Source organism: Haemorhous mexicanus, chromosome 27 (assembly GCF_027477595.1).
Source record: "Haemorhous mexicanus isolate bHaeMex1 chromosome 27, bHaeMex1.pri, whole genome shotgun sequence".
In the NCBI taxonomy this organism is placed as follows: domain Eukaryota; kingdom Metazoa; phylum Chordata; class Aves; order Passeriformes; family Fringillidae; genus Haemorhous; species Haemorhous mexicanus.
In genome coordinates this window covers 6,763,307-6,789,354 of record NC_082367.1, presented here as the reverse complement: position 1 = coordinate 6,789,354, position 26,048 = coordinate 6,763,307, and the positions used below count along the sequence as shown (strand labels likewise).

At 54.4% G+C, this 26,048-nt stretch overlaps 2 protein-coding genes across 3 annotated transcripts; both read right to left on the bottom strand.

The window, feature by feature from the left end:
• Positions 1–336: 336 nt before the first annotated feature.
• Positions 337–13,645, bottom strand: FAM76A (family with sequence similarity 76 member A). 2 transcript variants are annotated; one of them, XM_059868385.1, is made up of 10 exons: positions 13,535–13,645; positions 12,383–12,447; positions 11,556–11,610; positions 10,847–10,999; positions 9,792–9,949; positions 9,306–9,392; positions 8,376–8,507; positions 3,059–3,194; positions 2,499–2,600; positions 337–1,179 (listed from the first exon to the last, which is right to left on the bottom strand). In XM_059868385.1, exons 1-10 carry the CDS (start codon positions 13,613–13,615, stop codon positions 1,093–1,095), a joined length of 1,056 nt encoding a protein of 351 aa, XP_059724368.1. In that variant the 5' UTR covers positions 13,616–13,645; the 3' UTR covers positions 337–1,092. The 2 variants fall into 2 exon arrangements, with proteins under 2 accessions (XP_059724368.1, XP_059724369.1); XM_059868386.1 differs by lacking the exon at positions 8,376–8,507.
• A 5,753-nt stretch (positions 13,646–19,398) lies between these two features.
• LOC132338792 (digestive cysteine proteinase 1-like) lies at positions 19,399–25,191 on the bottom strand. The gene is made up of 11 exons (XM_059868650.1): positions 25,038–25,191; positions 23,895–23,954; positions 23,562–23,654; positions 23,313–23,485; positions 22,367–22,610; positions 22,103–22,295; positions 21,816–22,009; positions 21,097–21,188; positions 20,852–21,013; positions 20,088–20,277; positions 19,399–19,764 (listed from the first exon to the last, which is right to left on the bottom strand). Exons 1-11 carry the CDS (start codon positions 25,087–25,089, stop codon positions 19,577–19,579), a joined length of 1,641 nt encoding a protein of 546 aa, XP_059724633.1. The 5' UTR covers positions 25,090–25,191; the 3' UTR covers positions 19,399–19,576.
• Positions 25,192–26,048: the final 857 nt, after the last annotated feature.

Sequence of the window (26,048 nt, the reverse complement as noted above, 5' to 3'; positions counted from 1 at the left end):
TATCCACCACCATCACCCCAAAAGAGGTGCCTGGGGGGACCCAGCCCAGCTGGTCTGGCTGCAAGGGTCAGTGGCAGCCGTGCTGTTTTGGGGCGGCACATCCCTGGTACAGGGAACTCTCATAGCCCTTTGATCCTGCTGGTTTGGAATCAGCAGTGAGAAAAATCCCTGGAGTGCCCCAAAAAACACTCCCTGGCTTGGGTTGCTGCCTGAGTAAGTGCTTTCCTGGAGCCAACCTGGCCCCTGCATCTGGAAGGGGCAGAGAAAGGGGGAAGAGAGGGAATATCCGAGCCTTGAACTCTCTGTGTAAAGAAATGGAGTAAGAGACACTTGATCGCACCAAGCTGCAGAAATCATCAAAATCCAAGAGGTCACCACATAACCAGGGCACTGCAGGGGGGATGGGGGGAATTCCGGGTGGGTTGGGGGCTGTATCACTCCACTTTGGCTCCCAACCCAAAAGCTCTGATCAGAAAAACTAGGAAACGCAAAACCAGGCAGTTTGGTTTGCCAAGTTGACAGAGAAAATAAGAAAAAAACCAAAACAAACCACAAAAATCTTCCAAGATAAATACATGGCCCCCATTTTGGAAGCATCTTCAAAAAGCTGGATCAACTGTCGTCAGCAGTGGCACAATCTTCCAGGAACACCTGTTGGGCTGGTGAGTTCTCAGCTCTCTTTTGAAAAAGGAACAGTTCAAGGGAAAAAAAATCCAGCTCCCACCACACGCAGCTCCCATTTTGTCTGCAGAACAACTGGCCATGGCAATTCCTTCACAGCAGCAGGCTGGGAACCAGCAAGGAGCCACTAATGCAGCAGGTTCCTGTTTGCTCATGGAAAGGGCTGGCAGTGGTAGCAACTGGTTAGGAAAAGATTTCTTCCAGAAAACAGTACGTCAGGGGGGATTTAGGAAGGCTGGGACCTCTCCCCATGGACTGAAACTGGCCACACTCAAACATGCTGTCAGAAGGTAACACGCACCAGGAATCCCATGGAGTCCACAAGACAGAGGTTTGGCTTCCAGCGATCCTGCAGGCCTCCCACACGCCTCGGCTAGTGCTGGGGAAAGCTCCCAGGCTGGGGGCTTGGCTCTAAGGGGAGGTTATTGCTCCTGACTTCTCAGGCTTTTTGCCTTTTGACAGGGCAGCTGCTTGCTTCAGGAGTTCTCTGTTCTTGGCCTGGAAATGGGGAAACGGGTATTTAGTGGCATGGATCTTCATGGGATCCCTGTGCAGAAGCCTCTGGCATCCTGCACACAGCTGGAAAGGGGGGCAGATGTTGAGCTCACCTCTAACCTCCTACAGAGGGCTCTCCCATCCCAGTCCCACAGGAAAAGACAAAGACAAAATGGCAGAACCCACGAGACCGTTCAAAAATTAATCACATGAACAGTTCAAAGCACCTACAATACACTGAGAGGATCTGAACTTTGATTCTGCAGCCATTGAAAAAGATTTCCAGAGACTCAACCAATACCAGCAGAAATACAACATCTGGACACCAGAGAGTTCAGGGCAGTCCCAGCCTGAGCTGAGCACAGACATGGAAAGCCCCAAGAGAGGGAGGCAGCTGGGGCACACCTGCTCCTGGATCTGATGCTCCTTTACCTTCAGAAACAGCACAACCAGCCCTCTCCACACCACATCCCAACACTCCACATGCCCTGTGAAGGGATTCTCACAGGCACCAGCACTCTGAGAGCAGCTGGAGGCCTCGAGCCTGCCTTCCACTGGGATACTTCCCCAGAGTGGGTATGGATGGAGGAGGGGCTGTTTCTTCAGGGGCAACAGAGGCCTGTTGTCTCATCCCCTCCCACCTCTCATTGCTGGGGCTTTAGATCTTTATATACCCAAAGTAATTAAAGAGTGCAAAGTTCATTTCTGTGTCTGATTTCTTCCCCTTTGACCCAATCCCTTCGGTGGCTCAAGCTATTCATGCTGATAGTCTGCTGTGTTTCCACAGCCATGACAAGAATCCTGCTCTCCCTGCTTCCATCAGCTCAGGGACTTCTTTATTTGGACTAGAGATACAGGATGAAAAGAACTGCCAATTGTTCCTTTGTTCTCTCTGGTTACTGCTCACACAAATCACAGGGAGGTGATTTAGAGGCTCAGGGAGCAGACAAAGGTTCTGCAGACTGGAAAAACAGGTTCAAACCTGATTTTGGCAATAAGTAAAATTAGTCTGATGGCTCCTGTCCAGTCCATAAGGGACACAACATAGCACTTTACAACACAGTAAGTGTGAGCCTGAGTAGAGAGCAGCAAGGTAGGTGTAAATGGTGGTTGGGATGCAATGCAGAACTGAGGAGGGGCTTGCCTGGCAGCACAGAGGCTGTAGGACAGGGTTGAGAAACATTAGCAGAGCTCTGTGTGCAGTAGCTCACAGGGTGTTCTGATCAGGAGTATCCTCAGTCCCTCCTGGACACAGCTCAGGCATGTCCTCAGTCACTCCTGGATACAACACAGTCAGCAAATTAAACTAGCAATGCTGTCACCTGTAACTGCTCCATGACCTCCTTGTGCGTCTTCTCCATTTGGTTCATCTTTGCCCTCATCTGGGATTCCTGGTACTGCAGGTCGGCTTTCAGCTCCGTGATCTGTGCAGAAACCAGGAAGGAGCAAGTGAGCTGGAAGAGGCAGCAACTGCCCTCACCACAAACCCTCCTGCCATGGAAAGTGTCTCTACAGAAGGTGTGTGGGACTGGCTGAGGTGACAGACATGCTGGCAGTGCTGAGGGACTGCAATGAGACCAGAACTGTGTCACTGAGAGCACAGAGCAACAGCAAGGTCCAGCACTGCATTTCTCCAGGCAGCAGCATGTTTATTCTCAGTCTTGCCCACACACAGAAGTCTCCAAGAAAGTGGTCAGGAAATGACCCTTTATGCAATGAGATCCCCTGGGTGGGTCCAGAGGGCCTCTTTGGCGTTGGAAAGGAGGCAGCCTGGAAAGAGCCAGACATGTTAACTGCAAGATAAAAAGCCAGGCACACACATCAGAGTGTGATCTGTGAGAACATGTCAGCCTGCTGGGGGGAAGCAAGCCAAGGACTGTACCTTCTTCTCCTTCTCCAAAATCATCTGATCCTTCTGGTGAAGCATCTTTTTTAAAGTAGCCACTTCCTCCTTCAGCTGGGCAATGATGACAAAGTGGTCGGTGCCAGGGGAGTCCAGGGCAAGGTCCGGAGAAAAACTGGAGCAAAGAACAGGGAGAGGCCCTCAACAAAACCCTCCTCTTCACTAGGCAGGGAAACTCCCACGGATGCTCTCAAAGGAGAGTGGAAATATTTTCATGATCATTCATGATCCTTTTTCAAACCAGAGAGCTGAAGACAGCAATCAGAGAGATAATTAAACTTTATGCATCCCCTTAGAAGTCTCTTTGCTCACAAGCAGTCCTTGGATGCACTGCAAAACTTCCCACTGAATGTAAACAAACATTCTGGCAAGGAGGGGACATGAAAGAGAAACAAATAACCTCCAAGTTCAACAAACAGAGCAAAAGGAAACAGCTAAATTTTTCTGAGCAAGGAAAAGGGGTAAAAAACATACTGGACCTTGTAATATGATTCTGCCATGATAATGCAATTTAGGGAAAAGCTTCATTATTCCAGAGTAGGAAAAACTCTCCAGGAAGACAGAAATAGCTGAGCACATCACTTCTACACCACCAGGTACTCTAAATCTAAGCAACAATCAGCAGAGCTATCTGTGCATGAGTCACTGCTGCACTGGTAAATCACAAACCTCCCTAGGAGACACCAGTGACCCAGGCAGGCACATGCAGTCCTGTGCTATGGGAATATGCCAGACCATAAGATACAACAAGCTGCAGCCACAAGGCCCAGGGAGCCCACCTGATTTTTCCCTGCCTTCTGTTCCATCCCTAAAGCTGATTTTTATCTCTTTGTGCTATGTGGGCAGCACCCTTCCAGCCACTCGCACCTGAAACCGCTGTATAAAAATTGAACAGTAATAAGACAACAAAGCTTCACCTAGAAGATTACTTCAAGTCTGGCTGTTATCAGATAAATAAAAATAAATCATCAGGGTCACCAAAAGCCTGACTTTTTTTCAAAAGCCTCCAGAGTAGGTCAACACTCAGCTCTAAAGCTGGGAGCTGCAGCAGAGTGGGGAAAGCATGGTCTCAACCCAAAATTCTGCCTTTCTCAAGGATGTTTCTACCTCTGAGCTTCCAGTCCCCAACTTGTACCCTAAGGGCAGAGAGTACTTGCTGCTCACTTCACACGGGGTCTCCTCTAGCACCTGGGAATGATCCATTTTCTAATTAAAAGCACTACAGCCTGCTTTGACAGGACTAGCTAGTAAGGATGTGGCAGGAGAAAAGGCTCGTTCCCCACTGTGCTGGGGATCTACAGAGGGAAACCAAGCAGAGGCAGCTTCCCAGATCTGAGAGTCAGAGGATGGCCCTCAGGCACTGGGAGAGAAAACCTGGCAGAGGAAAACTCAGAACTGAGGGTCTACAGGACACAGCCTGGAGCAAAGGAGCCCTGCATGGCTAAAACATGCTGACAGCAGAGTCCACACTAAGATGTGGCAGCTCTCTGGGCACATTGGATCCAGCTCTGTGCTAGGCAGAGAGGTTCATACCCACACACTACCACAGAAAACTCAATTTTAAAACTTTCCCAATAGTTTTCCCAAGTGGAGGCTGTGCAAGAGGATGGTGTGTGCTCCAGCACCTTTCTGTGTGCCAGCACATTATTAACAGCAGCTTTAATTTCCGACTCAGTGCAAATATGCTGCGGAGGAGAGAAATAAATTTTAAAAAACAACAACAGTAACTAACAGCACAGAGAAGAAAAAGGCTTCCTCACTAATTCCCTCTGGCTGAAAACAATCCCTAGACACACCATTCCTTTGCCCAGGCAGCTTCCCTCCTGCCATGCCCTGGGGTGATAAAGAGTGCCAGGGGATGTCCACATTTCCCTGAGCAGCTCCAGCATGAAAAATTCCCTGCCTGGCAACTGCTGCTGCCCAGCACGTTGCAAAGCCAGGAAGGTGAGAGCCAGCTCTGCCACCCAGTGGGGAGGAGGAAGGGACAGGAGGGCCACCAGCCTTGCACAGAGCACCCATCCCTGGGGCTTCTGCATCCACCAGTGGGGAACAGCCAGCCTGAGACCTCCTCCTGGAGGGGTACAAAATACCAGACTGGTATTTTCCTGTCCAGTTGCTGCAAAATGCCCCTTCAAATGTGTTAAGGTGCTAAATAAAGAAGCAGGTATTTTTTCCTCTTCCTTTGTATTTTTTAAAGACTGACAAGATAGTAACAAAAGGTTCCTCTGTCTTAAACCACATGTCACAGAAGCAGCCTGAGACTCCAAAATTTGAAGGAAAACTGCCAAACACAAGTCAGTCCTTTCCTTTAACAAACAGATCAAGAATTAAAACAACTAACAAAAAAAAAAAAAAAAGCCATTTCCTCTACAAATAAACTTAAGATCCAGCCCCTTGGGATAGGTCAGGGAGACATGACCTCTCCATGTCTAAACAGCCTAAAAGGCACACCGCTAATTAAAGGGAAATGATGAGCTCCTGTTGTTTTCAGCAGAGACAGAAGACAAAAATGGAGCTGTTCCCAAGGCACCTGCCTCTCTCTATTGATTGGAACAGAAACCAAATTGACTGCTTTAAACTCCACACCTGTTAAATGGCAGAAATTAGGCAAGGCAAATGCCAAGCTTAAAGATTTTGCTATTCAAGTCAGGCAGGTATGAAGAGGCAGAGACCAGGCACTAAACCAGCATCCACATTTCACCTTAGACAAAAACCACCTGCAGAGCTGCTCCAGCTCTGAGCCCCCAACATCAAAAGTACGTGAAGCTGCTGGCACAAGCCCAGAGGAGGCCACAGAGATCCTCCAAGAGCTGGAATCCCCCTGCTCTGAACCCAGGCTGGGAGAGCTGAAGATGTTCAGCCTGGAGAAGAGAAGGCTCTGGGGAAACCTTAGAGCCCATTCCAGAGCCTAAAGGGGCTCCAGGAGAGCTGGAGAGGGACATGGGAAAAGGGCCTGAAGTACCAAGACAAGGGGGAATGGTTTCCCGCTGCCAGAAGGGAGGGATAGATTCCCTGGGAAGGAACTCCTCCCTGTGAGGGTGGTAAAGCCCTGGCAGAGTTTACCCAGAGCAGCTGTAGCTGCCCCTGGATCCCTGCAAAGGTCCAAGGCTAGGTTGGAGGGGGCTTGGAGCAACCTGGGATGGTGGAAGATGTCCCTGCCTATGGAAAGGGGCAGAATAAGATGAGATGAGATTTAGGATCCCTTCCAACCCAAACCATTCTGAGATTCTATGAAAAAACATCCTCCACTCAGTGCAGTACAGCCCAAGTCACAGAGCTTTAAACTATGCCAGGACTTTGCTATGCAAATAAGAGTCTTTTACAAATGAACTTCACTGCTGAGCATCCTGAGGCACTGCTGCCCTCCCACTGCCAGCAGTGCTGTCACTGCCTGGTGTTACAAACACAATTTAGCACCTTGTCTGCAGTGACAGGAGAAGGGACTGCAGTGTGCTCATCTGCAGAGTCTGCAGCATAAAAACACTTTGCCAACATTGGCACAAGATGATGGGGACACCAAGACTGCCCCAGTTAGGACCAGCAGAGCTGCAGGGGCTGGAGGTGAAGCTGGTGTGCTGGGCAGCACAAGACCAGGCGGCACTGGCAGCACAGAAGGATTAGGAAGGCCAGGTCTGCTTCAAGATGTGCTGCTCGTCACTGGGAGAGAAAACTACTCCCAGTGCAGCAGTGATAGAGCTGTTTGCTCCTCCCAGAACTCATCCAGAACAAACCATTCAACACCCTTTAAATGACTGCTGGAAATCACCCCTCTCCATATATCACAGCCATTGTGAGCAACAACCACCCTGAAATATGTAAACAAAGGGAATTCAGTACGACACAGTAAAGGAATTTCTACCATATCCAAGAAGAAGCAGTAATTTCAAAGAAGCTGGACCCTGACTGAAGGTGTTGCCAAAGTCAACGGAATTCAAACATGCACAAATTTTGCTCAGTTGAGGGATACACCAGTGGTTTGGCTGGAGCCAGGGCACAGGATGTTGGGGCTGATCTCAGCAGGGAGGAGGTGCTGGTTGAGTCAGTTTACTCCAGACTCTGCTGCTGTTGCTGCAAACACCCTTGTGCTGCAGCAGACCTTAACTCCATGCTCAGGCTGTGCCCCAGACACCAATGTGACTCTGGGAGGGACAATCTGGTAGTTGTACAAAGGGGAGGGATTTGGGGGCTCACTCTCATAAAAAAACCCTCAGCCACTCCAAACCCACACTTAAGGAACTCCCATTATTACTCCTCTCAAGACATGCAGCCATTTGCCTATTTAAGGCAGCTGCAGCTTGCCTTTTCTGCTGCATGTCGCTGAAGCTCTTCAGTTGCTAAATTTACACTTGGTTTGTTACTGGAACTCATCAAAAAAAGCCTGTGGCAAGGCCTACAGCCTTGGCAGGAGCCAGACTGACAATATCTGACATGAGAGCAAAAGGAAGGCTCTTGATTCCTGCAATACACGCTCCTGCTTTCCAAACACACGGCTGACCAACCCAGAGCACAGGTCATTTTGCTTTTTGGGTGTTTTCAAGCCAGCAGGGCTGTTACAACGATTTGTGAGATCTCAGCCCAGGATTTTATGAGGAGATAAAAACAGCTGGTGCTGTCCTACAGCCCAAAGCAGAGGCCTCTCTAGAGGGAAAGCTGCAGTAGTACTGATGGGCTGCACCAGTTCTACCAGGGCCCTATTTCCATTCTCTCCTCTGGCTCCACCAGCACTGAAGGCAATGGAATTCTAACCCCTCCACACTCAGCCACAGCTCCTAAGTCACAATTAGCCCCTAAATTTTTCCAGCTTTTAACTGAAAATGCTGTTCAGATGATAAAAGGTCTTTCAGACCACTCTGTGGGTGTCACTGCCCTATAAAATTATTAAAGTTCTATTTCACTGAATCATAGAATCCCAGAATGGTTTAGGTCAAAGGGACCTTAAAGCTCTTCTCGCTCTGCCCCTGCCATGGGCAGTGTCACCCTCCACCAGATGAGGCTGCCCTAAGCCCCATCCAACCTGGCCGTGAACACTTCCAGGGACGGGCATTTCCCACGGGAGCATTTTACAGTGACAAGGTCTCAACAGTATCTATAGGAGAGATCTGTGATCTCAGAGACACTGAAGGCAGGTAGTGATTAATTAATTACCAGTGTCTTTAACAAACCCTTTGGCACTAACTGTGCTCTGGTCCATGCTCCCAAATCCCTGCTGTTTACAAAGAGATGCGTTGAGAGGGAGAGTTCCCGTGTAGGAGGCAGTTCCCAGGGAGGGAGGGGAGAAAACAATAGGTGATCTCACTTCAGGATGTCAATGCCTTGAGCAACAGGACAATGGTGGGCCCCGACAGTCTGTTGGGAAGCAGCCCACTGCGCCAACGTGGACGGGGCCCTCTGGATAAGGGGGCAAAGCATCTCGGGAGAGGAAGGAACGCTGAGAATCAGAGAGGAAAGGCAGGAATGAAAATATGCATGCACAAGACCATAAAAACACAAATCCATCTCAATGTCCTGTTTCTGCTATGACTCCCATTCTGCTGCACAGGCAGCCGGCATCAACATGATCCAGCATCAAGTGTGACAACAGAATGGGGTTGATGCTTTCCTAGAATCAGAGGACCATGGAATGGTTTGGGCTGGAATGAAGCTTAAAGAGCATCTTGTTCCATCCCCTTGCCATGGGAAGGGACACCTTCCACTAGACAAAGTTGTTTCGTGACCCATCCAACCTGTCCTGGAAAACCTCCAGGATGGGGAGTCCACAACCTTTCAAGCAAAGCAGTTGGATTGCTTGTCTCTCCCCCAAAAGCAGGAGGGGACATAGGAAGTGGGTCTGGATCTTCTCCTGTCCTCTGAGGCTCTCCCTGCAGATCAGTCTGACAGATCTCATAGCACAAAACCTGCAGACCTCACTAGCCCCTCTCTCCCTGTGGCTGCAGAAGAGATTATAAAGTTGGTCTGGCTGCAGTTTTTCTGACTGTTGGGGAGCTCAGCCAACATCACCTCGATCCTGCTCCATCCAAGCAGGTGCTCAGGAATCTTTTCCTCTTCAAATCTATGTCTAGATTCCAGGAAGCACTGGTCTGCCAGGTTCTAGGGCAGCCCCTCAAGGTCTCAAAGCCCAAGGCCCCTGCTCTAGCATAAGAGCTTCCTGTAACTCACACACAACTCTGTCTTATATAAACCCAGCAAACAAACCCGCGCCCACAATTTCCCCATGTAACAGGCTCACCTGTCACCATTGGCAGATATGGCATCAAACTTGGCTTTCTTCTTTGGGATTTCGTTCTGAATGGAAGACGTGGATAAGGTTTTCTGGCTAGAAAAATGAGGAAATGGCATGTCAGAATCTGAATGACTTTCAGTCTAAGACAGAGAGACAGAAAAATATTCCCACCCACTTTGATCCTATTAAAACAGTATTTCCCAGTACTAAAACGATAAAAAAATCATTCCTTGAAGAGTAGCTGGAGACTAAAAATAAATAGAAAGCAATGAGTCAGAGCAGCATGTAGGTGAAGAACTCCTGCTTAAAATCTGCATTTTAATCATTAAATTTTACAAATGCAACTTTGCTTTCATAGTGTACAAGTTCAGTAAGTTGGATCACTAAGAAACACAAGGCTGTACCAGCACAGTGAGGTGTGCAAACAGGCAAAGTGTGACTTAGCCAGACTGTCCTGAAGTCAGACCCTGCCCAAACCCCTCCCAAGGTTACCTGTTATAGTGGCTGCCGCTGCTGAGCCTACTGAACTGCTCCTTCTCCTGCAGGCTGCCTCGGGAAGAACTGCTCAGGTGTTTGCACTGCTCTTTGGTCTTCTGCAGGACTCGTTTATAGGACAGGGTGCACAACCAGCACAGCAGCTTTCCATCCACCTGGAAGGGGAGACAGACGTTTTGGTCTTTTTTCCCATCCACAAAGCAAATACAGAAAAGACAAGAAGCACTTTCAAGCTTAGGGTTACATATGAATAAGCAGGGACTCAAAAATAATCCTCTGAATGGACAGGCAGTCCAAAACAGCAAGGGTGTCTGCTCCAGGAGGCTCAGCGGGGCACTGATTATGGCTGCAGCATTCCAAACAGATGTTTACAGTTTGCCTCGAGAAAACACACCTCCTGCACAGCATTCAGGGTGTTTGAGCAAAGGGTGTACAGAAGCCATGGAAGGGGTTTCCTGGTGGAGGTATGACACTCATAGCTCCTCAGGCTATGGAACAAATATCACCCCCCATCCCTCTCCCCAAATAGCACGCCACACTTCATTCAGAGGTCTCTGCTCCTCTGCCAGCTCTTGGGCCAAATTCAAGAGATCTTTCTTAAAAGATCTGGCAGAGGGACATAGAGGTTCAAAGATTAAACAGCTCTAAAGAAGAGCAAAGCTCAACTCTAGAAAACACTTCATAACCAAGAGACATGGATCGTGGAATGGTTTGGGTTGAAAGCAATCTTAAACCCCACCCAGTCCCACCCCCTGTCATGGGCAGGGACACCTCCCACTGTCCCAGGCTGCTCCAAGCCCTGTCCAGCCTGGCCTTGGACACTTCCAGGGATGGGGTACCTACAGCTTCTCAGTGTACCCTGTGCCAGGGCCTGCCCACCCTCACAGGGAGGAATTTCTTCCCAGTATTCCATCTAACCCTCCCATCTGGCAGTGGGAAGCCTTTCCTCCTTGTCCTGTCAGAAATGCTGCAGAAGATGTAAAGAATATAGACAGAAGATCACTGTGATCAGCCCTTTTACCTTTTCAGCCTTCTTTAACACAAATACTGACCTTCTTCCTGTCATCCTTCCGGTCGAATGCACACTGCTGCTTGCACTGCTCACACGAGTGAGGAGGGCCATACTTCTTCTCTGAGTTGGTGCAACGCTGGCACTTGTTTCCAATAAATGCTGCTATGATGTTGCAGTACTGGCAGGGTTTTGGCTTTAAAAAATAAGAACAACTGCTACAGCCTTCTAACTACAATAGTACACTGCTCGTTCCCATTCTCCCCATAATTTCAAACTTTTATTTCCTTATTCTACACAGAGTATAATGCTGATCCAGGAGATAAAACTCCATTTGGATCCGTAGTCTCCAGCTAAGTGTATTTAGCCATGGCACTCAGACCATTTATCAAGTGCTGTGAATTCTTTAGAAAAAACACCAAAATAGAACCAATCAAAATCTCTATTTCAGTTTCAGACAAGCAGGAAATAAAGATTTATCACTGCTTCCTGCAGCAATCTCAATCTGTGTAAGCACAGTCTTGTTTCTACTGGGTATCAAATAGATCACTTCCTGGCCTCAAACGATGCAAAGCTCTTTTTGTGCTAAGAGAATAGAAAAAGTCAAAGCTTTATGCTTGAGTGACCTATATTATTGACCAGTCATGCTCTTACAGCTGAGCCAGCCTATAAACAGCTCTGAGATTTCAGCAGGATAAAGACAAGTGAGATGAAAGGAGGAGAGGTTGGGGAGGCTGAGCCCCCTCACTTACTGTGCCATAGAGCTTCACGTTCTGAGCACACTTCTTGCATATCGTGTTGGTTTTGCTGTGAAGAAGGACAGATCATTCTATTAACCATTCCAAGAGAAATGAAACCTCTGTGCTTAGGATGCCTGGCTCAGATCCCAGGATCCCTGTTTAGGCTCCCAGCCTCCCCTCGTCTCTGTCTCTGGTGGTGAGGCTGGATTCAACCTCCCGAGTGATTCAGATACCAAAATCCTTTTCCTATCCCTATCTGGCTGAGGATAAATGGCCAAAAATTACTAGGAGGTGTATTTTAATTAAGGCATCCCCAGATGACACCTGGTTTTTGTCCATACAAACACAGGGTTTGATCACTGACTAATTGGCAGCATGAGTGATTCAGCATCAGGGCAGGCTCCACTCTGGAGGTCATGGCAGGAGAGGGCAGAGGTATATTTGTGCAACAAACACAGGAAGGAACACCTCACACAACGGCCACACACAGCCCTGCGTTTACCAATCCTCCCTCTGACAGCTACTCAACTTGTCAAAATGCAAAAAGACACGAGCCCAGCTAAAGGAAACACAGCAGGAAATACATGTTGGATTTCAGACATCAGGCAAGAGGAAAACTCATGGGAAGATGCATCTGAGCTCTGACTGGGGAAAAATACCCAAGCAAAAAGTGTAATCCAAGTGCACTACAGACACTCCAACTCGCCCAGCAGATCTTTGGAGGTGGCCAAAGGTCTCCCAAGTCCTCCACAGAAACAATCTACAGGTTAAGGCTCAGTCACTGAAGGTGTGATCATTCTACCTGAAGCCTGGATCTCCCCAGCTCAGCAAGCATTTACCTTTCCTGCTGGAATTCAGTCCTGCAGTAAGTGCATTTAACAATGGGATGAGCAATCCGGCACTCCTGCAACAACAGAGGTGTTTCATGAGGTGCAGTGCTGCTCCCCAAACCCCAGATCTCCTGCTGCCCTCCACTCCCACCACATCCACACACTTGCAAACGTTCCCTCCCTGTACAGTCATGCTGAGAGAAGAGGAAGGGTGCTGGGAATGCCATGTGTCACAGGTGAGCCAGGGCTCACTGTGCCTCACACCCACAGAGCAGGGTCACGGGGCAGCCCAGCTCCCAGGGCAGGAACACAGCTCTGCCTCAGGTATTCACCAGTCCCCTGTATATCCAGCAGTGCTCTCATCTCATCCCAGCTTCCCCAGATTCCCCTACGTTCACCTGCCTTGTCCCAGCCTCAGTGATCCCAGGCTACTCCAGTTCCTGCCCCGTGTTCCCTATTCTACCCCATTCTTGTTCTTCCACACCCCATCGGGCTGTCTCCAAAATCCACCTTACTCCTTTCAGGACACCATCAGACCTCCTAGAGAGGTCCCCAGATCCTCCCAGGCCTTTGCTCAGGAACAGCTCCCACCTCCCCTCTATTCCCCACAACAACCCCATGACTTGCACTCCAGCACATCCAAACTGCCTTCGGTGCCCCCAGGCCCCCCTGACAATCAGTTCCCCTAGAGAGCCCTTCAGCATATCCCCCTAACAGCCCCTGGGCTTTAGCCCCATGCTCCAGCCCCTCAAAACCTCCCCAAAGCTCCCCGTCCCTCATCCACACCCTCCCACTGCTCACACACAGACCCCAAACAGACACCTCAAGGCCCCACTCTTCATAAACACTCCCAGGATCTCCCCACAAACAGTTCTTCAGTTATCCTCAGTTTCTTTAAGAGCCTCCAAACCCCTTAAAAACACTCCCTTACTTGCTCTCCCTCACAAACAATGCTCCAGGAGGCCCTTTACCCCTCAGACCCTCCAAAACCTCTCACAAAACACCCCCCTCAGACCTCCTCACAGATCACCCCCCATTTCCCTCAGAGCTCCCCTCAGACTCCTCTCTCATCAGCCTCCTCCCACATTAGCCCCCATAAGCTCACTCGCAGACCTTCCCGCACAGCCCCCTCACAGCCCGCCCCCAGCTCCTCTCCTGGACCTTGCAGAGCTGCTGGCCCTGGCTGAGCGCCTCGAAGGGGAAGCGTTGGTGGCACTTGGTGCAGGCGTACAGCGCCGCCATCCCGCCGCCCCGCTGACAGGCGCGGCCCGCCCGCCCTCCCGCCCGGCCCGCGCGGCACCGCCTCCTCCCGCCGCCCATTGGTCGCGCGCCGCATCATTCACGCCTCAGCCGCTTCTCATTGGTGAGCGTGCCGTCACTCACAGTCGCGGGGCGGGGCGCGCCGGGGAAGCGTTAACGTCACGGGGAGCGCGGTGACGCAGCCGCTCGGCCCTGCGTGACGCGGTGCGCGGGGGAGGTCGCGCGAGATCGCGAGTGGAGAAAGGGGCGGGGACTGGGGAAAGGGGCGGGGCACGGGCGGAGCCGGGGAGGCGGGGCCGGGGAGGCGGGGCCGGACAGGGCTGGAGAGCCTGGGATGGACAGAGCAGGACAGCCTGGGATGGACAGAGCAGGACAGCCTGGGATGGACATGGACAGGGCTGGACAGAGCAGGACAGCCTGGGATGGACATGGACAGGGCTGGACAGAGCAGGACAGCCTGGGATGGACATGGACAGGGATGGTCAGGGCCGGAGAGCCTGGGATGGACATGGACAGGGATGGACAGGGCCGGGGAGCCTGGGATGGACAGAGCAGGACAGCCTGGGATGGACATGGACGGAGAGCCTGGGATGGACAGAGCAGGACAGCCTGGGATGGACAGAGCAGGACAGCCTGGGATGGACATGGACAGGGATGGACAGAGCAGGACAGCCTGGGATGGACATGGACAGGGATGGACAGGGCCGGAGAGCCTGGGATGGACATGGACAGGGATGGACAGGGCCGGGGAACCTGGGATGGACAGAGCAGGACAGCCTGGGATGGACATGGACAGGGAATCTGGGCCGAACAGGCCTGAAGTGGGCCAAGGCTGGGAAAAGAAGCTGAGCTGGGCTAGGCCAGGGTCAAGTGGGGCTGAACTGAGCCCAGACAGTGCTGGCAGAAGGGGCTGAGCCGAGCTGGGCTAAGCAGGGCTGGGTGAGCTGAGCCGAGCTGAGGGCAGGGTGAAGGGGTGGTGGCAGGGCTAAAGCAGAACCATGTGAGAGGGAGATCCATGGCTGGGGAGGAGGGGGGGAGCTGGCCTAGGCTGGGCGGGGGAGAGGAGCGGCTGCAGGGAGGGAAGGCTCTGTGGAGGGGGATAAGGAGGGTCAGCACTGCAGGAAGGAAGGAAGGGAGCAGAGGAATGTGGGGAGGAGGAGGAGGAGGAGAAGGCGTCTCTGCCTTGAGATGGAGGTGAAAAGGAGCAGAGCCACCCACTCCAGGAAGGGCTGGAGACACCAGTAGGGCAGGGGCAGTGGGAATACTGTGGCTGGAGGCTTGAGAGAGAGGCAGGAGGTTGTGTCTGTGGGGAAAGGAAAACCTTCATGTGAACGAGCTTCCTCTTTCCTGTGACTCTAGCAGCTGCAGCTGCTCACCCACCAGGCACAGCCGTGGCTGATTTCACAGCTGGATCTACCCCTCGTGGGCAGCAGGGTCAGAGCAAACTGCAGCTCCCTGTGCTTACACTGCAGCTTGGGAGAGCTCCAGGTGGGAATAGGGAAGAGATCTGGCCCCGTTTCATTCTGGGAACGAGGTTGGACTCAAGCTGCTGCAGCAAGGACAGATCATACACTGCACATATGCAATAATTGTTCTTTTTTTTCATCAAGTAGCTGTCATTTTGTACAACGTGACACATAACAGGTGCTTTGAGAAATGGGGGAAATTAAGGCATTTTGGTGTTAAAAGTTCATTCTAAATCCAAGATGGAATGAGCAAAAGGCAGCAACTGCTCACAGTTGTGTGATCTGCTCCATTTGCTCGACGTTCCTGTGCCCCTACACCCTTCCCTCTTTCTCAGACCTTAAGGGATACCTTGAAATCTTTGGGAAACTTCTGTCCTTACCTTTTTTCCTACACCAGATGACAGAGTATTCCCGGTCCTGGCTGGCGCAAGTGGTGAAGCTGAAATCTGAGCTGCTCAGGCTTTCCCAAGGACTGGGGGAGTGTCTTGGGTTTTTAGCTTGGCTGCGTGGGTGTGCATAATGAACCGGAATTCTGCTGTGCTTGGCTACCTCGGGGACTCGTTTTAATCACCGGGCAAATGTGCTGTGTGTAGGAGAAATACTTAATTTCATGACACGAGTTGCATTGTGCTGGATGCCGGGTTGTGATTGGGAAATGTCCGTCGGTGGGAAGCAGGAGGCAGAGCTGTGGGTGCCTGGGAACAAACCCCTCCTCGCTGCTCAGGGGCTGCTCCGGAGGAGGAGGTGGAGGACTGGGGATGCTCAGATTTTGGGCTTTGACAGCGCACCTGGAGAGGGGCAGTGCCGCCTGCACTCTGTCACAGCAAATCATGGAATCCTGAAGTGTTTGAGCTGGAAGGGACCTTGAGCACCACCCAGTGCCGCCCCTGCCATTTCAGGGACACCTCCCACTGCCCCAGGCTGCTCCAAGCCCTGTCCAGCCCGGCCTGGGACACTTGCAGGGGTAAGGCAGTCACAGCTGCCCTGGGCACCCTGTCCCAGAGCCTCACCACCATCACAGGGAAGATTTTTTTCCCAACATAAAATCTAACCCTCCCCTTTTTTAGTTTGAATCCATTCCCCCTTCTCCTGTCAATTAAAGCCTAAAGATCAGAGGGGGGTGGGGGGTATGGAGTGGTGAATAGCTGGGGCTGAAGGAGAAGGAATGGTTTGAGAATGTGAACAACAAACCTGCCAGAGCAGCCACGGGTGCCAAGGGAGAAACATTTGGCTGAGGAAGAGAGTTTGTAAAGCTGCTACTGAAGGAAGTGTGAGAAGAAACGCTTGGAAAGCCACTGCCTCGGTGATTTTCCAGCAGAGCCACACTGGCAGCAAAGCAGTTTCAAGCCTTCAGAGTTTAGAAGGCTGCTCAGATCTATCAAATGCACCCTTTCACCGTGGAATGGTTTGGGCTGGAAGGAATTGTAGAGATTATCTCTCTCTCATGCCCTGCCATGGGCAGGGACATCTTCTATTTGTGCCCCAAAAACCTCTGGTTACTGTGTGAGACAGCAAAAGTCTCCCCTGGGTCGTGGTCTTTGCCATCCTAAGATGTCAGGGTTTTATGTAAAGCATGTCCTTCCCCTTTATGGAGCACCTGGCTCTGTCCTGGGAGACAGAGACCCCCAGGACCCCTTCCCCTGGCACAGGAGTACTGCGAGCTCTCCATCAGCCCCTCTGGGTCGCCTGGAGCATTTGGGAGCCACAAGGTTGCCAAAGCGAGTTTGATTCAGCTGCTGTTCCTTGACACCGTCTGTGGCTCTCTGTAAATCACTAACAGATAATAATTTCATACTCTGGCTCTGCGTATCCCCCGCCTGCTGAATAATTACCTTGTTTTGTGCAAGCCATGAGAGGTTTTCACAGATAATTCATCCAGCAGGGAAAGGCAGTCAGATTTTGGGCTGGAGCACATTTTCTGGCCACCTGGCATTGCTGCACAGAGGTCTGCAGCTGCCTCTGGAGGGAAATACAGTATCCAGGACAGCCGAGGGCAGGGCAAGAAACCAAACCCAGATGAAATCCCAGCCGCCCTTCCTCGGAGAATAATTCAGCTTGGCAAACTCAGCCCACCCTGAGTTTCTGGATGTGTGGACAGATTGATCCCACAGATCTGGATGCTCTCATTCACAGAGGAGCTGTTTCACTGCAAACAGAGTTCCTCCCAGGAGCTGCTTGTGGTGGTGACCTCTGTCTTGCCTCACTCCCCACGTCCTGCCTGGCCTCGGGTGGATGGGCTGGAGCCCAGCATGGAGCTAAGATCACCCCAAGGCTGCCATCCCCATCCCCGGGTTGAGCTGATGCAGGGCAGGAGGAGAAAGGATCCTCCCTGTGTCAGCTTATCTCAGCAGCTTCCCAAATCCCACGGACTAAGGAGGAGATGGGCTTCTCAAGGTGGGATGTGGAAGGTGGGTCCTACATCCTCTCAGCTCCCATTCTGAACAGTGCTCGCTCCTTTGAACACCAACCTCAGCTAATATTTCCCCACCAATGTATCAAATTCGGGGAGTTTCCTGCAAGGTGCCTCTCCCAAAGGAAACCTTAAATGCAGAGCTTCAGGCCAGCTGTGCTTCCAATAAATAGCAGGGTTCAGAGTGCCTGTGCTTTGCTGTGCTCTGCAAAACTTGGAGCCACTCTGAGGTTTGGGTGTCCAGGGAAGTCTGGAGGTCACAGCTCAGCTGGGCTGGGAGCCAGAACCTACATCTGGCTCTGCAAACAGCAAACCTCCCTTCAGGTATGTCCTTTCTTATTTTTTCCATTTTCAAATGTAATAAATAGATAGTTTTTTAAGTTCCCAGCCATCTGAACTACCCACGCTCAGGACTGCGATGTGCCTAATGCCATGAATGCAGAATTTCAGTAAATGCTTCCTGGGGATACAAAACTTGCAGCTCTCAAAGGCACCTCTGTGTTTAGCAGCAAATTCGGGACATCTCCTATCCAAAGGGAGCCTGAAAGTCACGGTTCCCTGAAAGTCAAAGCATGTTTTATTGACTGCAGTCAAGAGAATCAAAGATCTGGAGACCTGGACTCCCACGGAATAAACCACATTATTCCTGTGCCGTGATCATTCCTCTCCCAGACATGAATTCCAACCAGCCTCCCTGCTGGGAATGATTAAAGACCCCTTCAACAATCAGCAAATTGTCAAAGAGCAGGTGAACACGTGAAAGAAAACAAGGGAATATGATGACCTGCCACCAGTGATGAGAGCAGTTGTGTCACCTGGAGGGAAGTGCAGCTCCCTGGGTGCTGCCCGTGGTTTGCTGTACAAAATTGGGATGTAGCTGTGGGGGATGCCCCTTCTCAGCTATCAAAACCCCATTTGGGGGGAGGTAGAACCTGTGCAGATGCAGCTACAAGTCAGGGATGACATTCCCTTCTTCTAGGTTCCCTTCCCAGCTGCTTGCTGCTAGCTGGGCTCTAGAATTGGGAAGCAGAGCCTGGCAGTGCCAGCAGCTCTCACTGGGAGCCCTGGGCTGCCCACTGCAGCTGCCAACCCAGCTCCATGCCCAGGGTGGACATCACTGGAATGGCACCAGAACCCCCACAACGAACCTTCAGAACTGAGCTGACCTCTGGCCTGGACACCCCAAGAACACCAGACCCTTGGCCCGTGGTGAGGCTTCTCCATGGCTGTGAGGTTTTGGGGTGAAGCTCTGGAGCAAGAAAAGATGGAAGAAGCACGACAGCTCTGGGGTGTGACCAGTTCAGGAGCACCCCGAGACCCCCTGTGCACCCCACACAAAAAGGTGGGAGACTACCAGGATCAGGGCAGGGAGAACTTCCCACCCTGTTGAAGTATCCCTGTGCTCTGATCCTGCTGTCCAGGATGGCTTGAGCCCAAAATAAGAGCCCAGCTGAACCCCAGCCACGGTGCAAAGGGGCGCAGCCCCAGAGTGAAGGGGCCTGGCTGGTGGCACTGGCAAACACCCTGGTGACAAAGTCCCCCCCCCGCAGCCACAGCAGGCACTCTGGCAGTGGGGCACAGGGTGGAGGCTCCCCCCTCCCCAGCACCCCATGCCAGGAATTTCTCATCTCAGCAGAAATCCCTGGGGTTGTTTGTGCTCCACCTCAGAGCTGGAAGAGCCGCTCCCCTCGCCCCGGGTGTCTGGGACTGGCTGTGAGAGCCAGCTGGCTCTGCCAGGTGGGATTGTCCCCTCCCCAGGAAGCCCCTAGGGTCCCACAGGACCAGGAAAACCAGGCTGGGGACAGGGCCCTGTACAGGCTGTGTCCCTGGGGCACAGGCGGCACAGCTGTGTGGGCAGCAATTGAATCCCTCCCGTAGAAGCCATCCAGTATTTTTCCAGTGTCTTTATTGGCAAGCCCAGTGCTGAGTCCCCGTCCTGCCCTGCGTCCAGCACTGAATGGGGCTGTCCCATTGTGTCCCAGCTTCCTGATGGTTCCACTGAAGGGCCTGGTCCAGGGCTGAGTGCTGAGAAAGCCGCCCAGGCTCTCCCTGCAGAGCCAGGGTGGCTCAGGCCAGGATGGGGTAGGTGGCCTCAGTAGCCACTCCACAGTTGTTGTCCTTCATGGCCATGAGGACGTAGCCATCGTTGCCCCAGTATGTGGACCAGGAGTTCTTTATGAGCCAGTAGGTCTCTCCCTGCAGGACCCCGTAGCCCACAGCCAGCACGGCGTGGTCCAGCGATCCCGGCGCGTTGGCTGCAGGGAAGGACACGGCACAGGGCTCACTGAAGAGCACCCCTGTCTGGGGACTGTCTGTCTGGGGAGCATCCTTGTCCACAGAGACTCCCTTTACAGAGACCATTCCTTTCTGGAGAGCATCCCTGCCTGGAGAAGATCCCTGTCCAGAGGACATCCCAGTCCAGACAGCATCCCTGCTCCCAGGGCTACCCCCAGTGCTGCAGAGGACTTCAGGGCTCATTCCCTCCACCCCTCCCTTGACCAAAAAGCTGGTTCCCAGGTGCTCTGGCATCTCCCTGGGTACCCAGGACCTGCCATGCCCCGAGTGCTGCTTGTCTCACCACACTTGGGCTCGTAGTAGATGCCGTTGGAGTAGAAGGAGAAGCTTTTGTGTGAGGCGTCGATGCTGACGGCCACGGGACCGTGCTTGTAGATGGCAGCTTTGACTGCTGTGACATTGCCTGAGGTGACGTTGACGTAACCCGTGATCTTGGCCAGCATCTCAGACTGGTTGTAGTGGCACAAGCCATTCTGCACACCCAGGGGACACACACTGTCATCAGGACCCCCAGGATCCCTCGCTGGGACCCTGCCTCCCTGCCTGACCCTGCGCATGCAGGCAGTGATCTGGAATTTGGGCTGTGAGAGCATCCTGGCTCTGACCCCGCCATCCTCCCAAGCCCACGGTGCTGGGGATGTTTTCCCAGTAGTTCAAGGACACAAGGTGGGGAGCTGGCTCTGCACACGAAGCCCTGGAGGGCTGTTGCCTGCATCTTTCTGCCACATCCCCATCCCCAGGCAGCTTTGCTCCCTCTCTGGGTACCCCAGGGCATGGAGTGACTCATGGCACCACACACAGGTGGAGGAGCCTTGTCCCTGTTTTGCAAGAAGAGAAACTGAGGAACACAGTGACAAAACAGCCTGGATGAGCCCTGGGGCTTGGCCTTGACAGTACTGTGAACCCCAGAACCCTGGTGCCTTGGGGACGAGGTGACATCCTCATCACAAGAGCCTCTTAGTGCCTCTGACACATCCAGGTGGGCCCCAGCATGGCTTTAAAGGCCCAAGATGTTGGGAAGGCCACCAGGGACAAGGGCCTCCTCACCTGCCCCTTGTAGGTACCGTAGGACTCGGTGCTGGCAATGCCCCCGTGCTTCTTGATCCACTCGTACGCTCGCCACTCCTCGCCCCCGTCGCAGGCGTAGTTCCCAAAGCCCCAGGAGCAGTCAATGAGGACTTGCTGGGACAGGGGGGTCAGCACGCCGGTCTGCATGGGGGACACAGTCCAGGGATGGGGACAGGCCCCCTGCAGGCTCCCATCCACACCGTGGGGCACAGCCCTGCTCCCACCTTGAGGAAGAGGGCACCTTCCATGGCTCCCGTTGTAGCAAAGCTCCAGCACGACCCACAAACAGCCTGATCCTTCACAGGGGTGACAGCGCCTGGGGACAACGGGGCAGGGCAGGAGAAACTGGATTGGCACCGAGGGATGGAGGCAGGTGGAAGGGAAACTGAGGCAGGAGTTGAGGTCCAGAGGCAGCACAGCTAGATCTCGGTGCTAACTGAGAAGGGGGGAAATGCACTAGCAAAGGTGGGACCCCCACCCTTGGCTAGGGGCAAGCTCTGGGGGTGTCACTCCCAGCTGATGGGGACATGGGTGAAGCCAGATGTTGCTTCAGATGGCACATCTGTCCCTCGGGCACCAGAGTGAATTCAGGGCCAAGTGCTGACCCAGCTGCCTTTAGTCACAGAAACACAGAATGATTTTGGTTGGAAGGGACCTCAAACACCATCTCGTTCCACCCCCTGCCATGGGCAGGGACACCTTCCACTGCCCCAGGTTGCTCCAAGCCCTGTCCAGCCTGGCCTTGGACAGCCCTGGGTTCTCTGTACGGCCTGTTCCAGTGCCTCACCAACCTCACAGACGTGCACCCCCAGGGACAGCACAGTCCCACAGGCTCCTCAGTGTAGTGATGGGGAGCAGGGGAGCTCTGTGGGACTGAGTGCAGGCCTGGGCGAGGAGCACTTGCTCCCAAAGCGCCCCGGTGTCCCCCTGACCCCACGCGTACCGTACATGCGCCAGTCCAGGCTCTCAGGCAGGATGATGCCGGTGTAGAGCTCCGTGGGGAAGGGCAGCCCGTGGTTGGGGGTCCCGCTGCGGCGGCGGCCCCGCAGCGCTGCCAGCTCCTGCGGCGTGCGGTCGGCCAGGTGGTTCAGGGACAGCGTGTAGGAGAGCGCGGCGCGGTTCCGCGAGTGCACAAACCTGCCACCACGGTGGAGACAGTGCCAGCTGGCCCTGCCACCGCCCCCTCGGTGTGACAGCACCCCCAGAGGGTCCTCATCCCCCCAGCCGTACCTCATGTTGTGCACGAAGATGCTCTGCCTGTGCTCCAGCTCCCGCGCGGAGCCGTAGCGCCTCCCCATCTGCTGGCGGTACTCATGGAAAACCCGGTGTGCCCAGGGCCGGTGCTGGCCCACCAGGTCCTCCATGGGGTTTGCCAGCACACGGTGCTCTGCCACATTCCCCGGCAGCACCCCACACTTGGTCTCTGGGGACCAAAGAGAGACCCCTGTCAGCCCGAGCCCCACAGACAGGATGGGGGGTCCCTCCCTGGCTCACCGTTGACGGGGAGGTCGAAGACGGAAGGAGGATAGCTGTTGTCAAAGTCAGTGTAGGCGATTTCATACTTGTCGTAGTGGGAGCCCAGCAGGCTGTTGTACCCTCGCATCTCGTAGTGCACGGGGGCCACCCCACAGCTGGAGTTGGTCACCCACAGGGTGTAGACGTTCTTCTTCTGAGCCCAGTGGGTGACGTTCTGCCACACAGCACAGTACCGGCCCTCGTAGTACTCCTCCCGCAGGAACTGGGGGGAAGACGATCTCAGGGAGGGGACCTCAACCTCCCCCAGGCCACCTGCTGCCCAGCCAGCCCCTTTGCACAGCCCAGGCCCCTCCAGCTGGATCCAGTGGCTCCATGGCCATTAGCACACAGCCATGCGTGGGGTGGAAATTGGGGCAAGGATATGGGGTGCAACACAGGGCAGACCCCACTGTCTGGCTCAGCGGTGCCCTGGGAACACTCCACTGTGCACAGCAATCTGTGCACCCATAGCATGGAGTCTGGCTGCACCATTTCTCCAAAAACCTGAAAAGATTTCAGGTTTTTCCTGCTTGTTTCCAAGCTCTCGCCATGCAGGCATGTGTCCAGCTCAGTGACAAGCTGCTGTCCCCACTGCTCACGTGCTGTGCCCAGCCCTGACGCAGGCTGGGGCCAGCAGGAGCTGAGTTGCCGTGCAGAGGCTTGCCCAAACCATGCTGAAATGCCAGCGTTTGTGTGGGATGTGACACGTCCCAGCACGGCTGCTGGAGTTGGGAAAGGAGCCAGGAGTCCAGCCCCGATGCGGGTGGGGAAGTGACCCTCCCTGCACCCTGGGGTGTGGGGACGGGTCCTGGCCAGTCCCAGCAGCCTGCAGCCTTCGGACAGAGAGGAGCGTCTCCCAGCAGCCCTCCCTCGGCCTGGAGATGCTGTGGGAGGCAGGGCAGGTCTCGGCTCTGAGGTTTCCCACCTTAAAGCCCTTCATGCTGGGGAAGACGCTCTGAGCAGTGACCACGTCCTCCTTGGAGCCGGGCAGCTGGAAGCACTTCCTGGTGTTCACCTCCTTCTCGGTTGTCTCTGGTGTGATCTTGTACCTCATCCCATAGGGCTTCACCGCTGCCAGCTGGTAGGTTATCACCTGCCCTGTGCCAGGGAAGGGGAAACTGAGGCACAGAGTCCTGCTGGTGCAGGGTGGGCGCAGCTGGGTGCCACCTCTTACCTCCGTAGTACTGGATACGGCTCTTATTCCCTGTCAGGTTGTACCAGGCTTCAAAGGGCTCCTCAATCTCGGCGTAGGGCAGCTTAATGACCCCTGCACAGGAGCCCCCAGCACAGGACACAGCTCAGCCCCAAAGCCTCAGCACCCCAACACCCCTCCCTGAGCCCCCCAGCGCCTGCAAACCCACAGCTGACCAAGACAGAGCCCCATGGGTGATGGGTCAGGAAGAGCACCCGGCTGTGGAAGTCTGCCCCAGTTTGGCACTGGGACAGCCTGGCCTGACCCGTGCTGAACATCCTCTGCTCCCCTGCCCAGGGCTGGGGGTCCCCTTACCTCGGACATGGTAGATGGAGCCAAACTGAGGGGGTGGGCGGGAGAGCCCATAGTCCTGTCCTGAAAGGCAGAGAGGGCAGGGTGAGGGGGCTGTGTGTGTGTCCCCAGCTGAGATGGGGATGGGAGGCTGCCAAGCCAGTGCCCCCTTCCCTGCAGCCTGGGGCTTCCCTCCTTTGCCAAAAGAGCGTCCTGAGCTCATCCAAAGGCACATCCAAGGGACGCTGAGGCACTGACACCCTCCAGGGTCAGCACCCTGCCACAACCTGCATGACACTGCAGCAAACCCTGCACTGTTGCACCCCCAGGGAACCCCAGTTCCTGGGTGACTGTTGGGGTGATGCCCCAGTGTCACCCCTAGCACTGGTGGCCCTGGCCTGGAATATTTCCAAGGTGGGACACAGCCAAGCTGTCTCCACACACAGGGCATGGTTGAGGGGTGCCAGGGACCTTACCAGTTCTGCCTGGCATTTTCCAGTGACCTCCTCAGCCTCCCCCCGGGCTCCCAGCTTGTGCAACCCCACGCCAACACAACTGCTGGGAACGAGCCCTTCCCTCCCTCAGCATCTTCCTCCTCGCCGGGAGCGAGCGGCAGCACCTGCCCGGACCCAGACAGCGCCTGCCCCGCCCGGGAGAGCTGGGAGCAGTCCTGTCTCCCGACCCTGGGGAGGCGGGGGCGAGCAGACCTGCAGCTGCAGCCCAGGCTGGGCCGTGGTACCCACCACACGCCTGCCGGGGCGCCCGCAGGCAGCAACGGGTGCAGCCACCTCCCAGCCCAGCTCGGCTTTATCAGCACCCAGAAGGGGGGGTCTCACGGGGACACGGCTGCCCTGCCACCCCTGTCCCTTCACACTTGGCTGTCCTGCCTTGTCGGGTTAAAACCCTTGGGTTAGAGCCTCAATTTAGTTTTATTTTCACACCTCCAGCCCCACCAAGCCCTCAAGGCACCTGCCCTCTTTGCCGCCCATCTCAGCTGTGTCTCGGAGGAACTGCAAATCTTGGGGCTCAACGAGCAGTAAAACCACTTCCCCAAGCTCCAACCTCCCCTGCAGCGCAGCGGAGGAGATCTGCTGGGGTGCCCCCGCCTCCCTCCCCTGCCCGGGATGTCCCCAGCGGTGACAGCGCCGGGCTGGGGGTCATACTCACCCCGGACGGCGATGCAGAGAGCAGAGGCCACGAGCCAGCGGAGAGCTCCCATCCCGGCCCGGCTCCCCGGCCCGCCTCGGCAGCTTTAAGCGGGAGCCGGCGGCGGCGAAACCCGGCGGAGCCAATGCGGGAAGGAGGAGGGAAGGAACCGGCACCGGGTGGTGCCTGGCGGGGGACGGGCAGCCCGGGCTCGGCGTGTCCCGGCAGGGCCCCGCGGACGGGGATGGAGCAACGCGGGCCCTGCAGGGAGCGGGAGGTGCGGGATGAGCCCCAGAACGCCCCAAGCCGCGTTCGGGTGGGTGCATGGATGGATCTGCGGGGCACCCCTCAAGCTGGGGTCAGCCTGGCTTCCTTCCCTCTCGGGATGAGTCCGGAGGTGACAAGTTGAGGGTGACACGGCCGGGGAGCGGGTGTCCAGCCTGCACCAGCCCCAGCGCCCTGATGAGAACACTGAAGGGAGAAGGGAGGCCGGACTCACTGCCACAGGGCAAAGAGGGTTAACCCGGGAGGGCTAACTGCAGGGCGAGCAGTAGGAGGAGGAGGAGGAGGAGGAGGAAGGCTCTGGAGAGATGGGAAGGATCCCACTCCAGCCCAGCTGTGTGGGAGGACAATGTGGCAGAGCCGAGGCAGAGCATGGACCAGCTCCAGGGGGACTTGGAGAGGATGCGGGGGGCTCAGGCAGGGCTGGGGAGGCTCTGACAGGGTGCAGGGGGATCACACAGGATGCGGGGGGCTCAGGGGGGCTGCAGGAGCACTCAGACAGGGGTCTATGTGGTTTATCCCAATCCCAGAGCTCACTGAAGTTTGTGGCTTGGTGTGACCGATGCAAAATCTTAGGGTCATCCCACCAGCAACTTTATCAGGACAAGGGGTAAATAAGGGGTTTGATGTCTAGTGGGCAATCCATGGGCACAGGACTGGCTTGAGTCACACAAGAGCTGCACCTCATCTTGGGGGGACGTGTGGGACGCCCCTGGAACACAGCCCAGAGCTACCTGCCATTCCCCAGGC

Excerpts from the sequence above, each read along its gene's own strand:
- FAM76A (XM_059868385.1), bottom strand. The coding sequence starts at position 13,615 with ATGGCGGCGCTGTACGCCTGCACCAAGTGCCACCAACGCTTCCCCTTC. Across the intron at positions 12,448-13,534 it reads AGGGCCAGCAGCTCTGCAAG|GAGTGCCGGATTGCTCATCC; the intron begins GTCCAGGAGAGG and ends CTGTTGTTGCAG. Across the intron at positions 9,393-9,791 it reads AGCGGCAGCCACTATAACAG|CCAGAAAACCTTATCCACGT; the intron begins GTAACCTTGGGA and ends TCATTTTTCTAG.
- LOC132338792 (XM_059868650.1), bottom strand. The coding sequence starts at position 25,089 with ATGGGAGCTCTCCGCTGGCTCGTGGCCTCTGCTCTCTGCATCGCCGTC. Across the intron at positions 23,486-23,561 it reads CCGTATCCAGTACTACGGAG|GGCAGGTGATAACCTACCAG; the intron begins GTAAGAGGTGGC and ends TCCCTGGCACAG. Across the intron at positions 20,278-20,851 it reads ACGGTACCTACAAGGGGCAG|AATGGCTTGTGCCACTACAA; the intron begins GTGAGGAGGCCC and ends CTGGGTGTGCAG.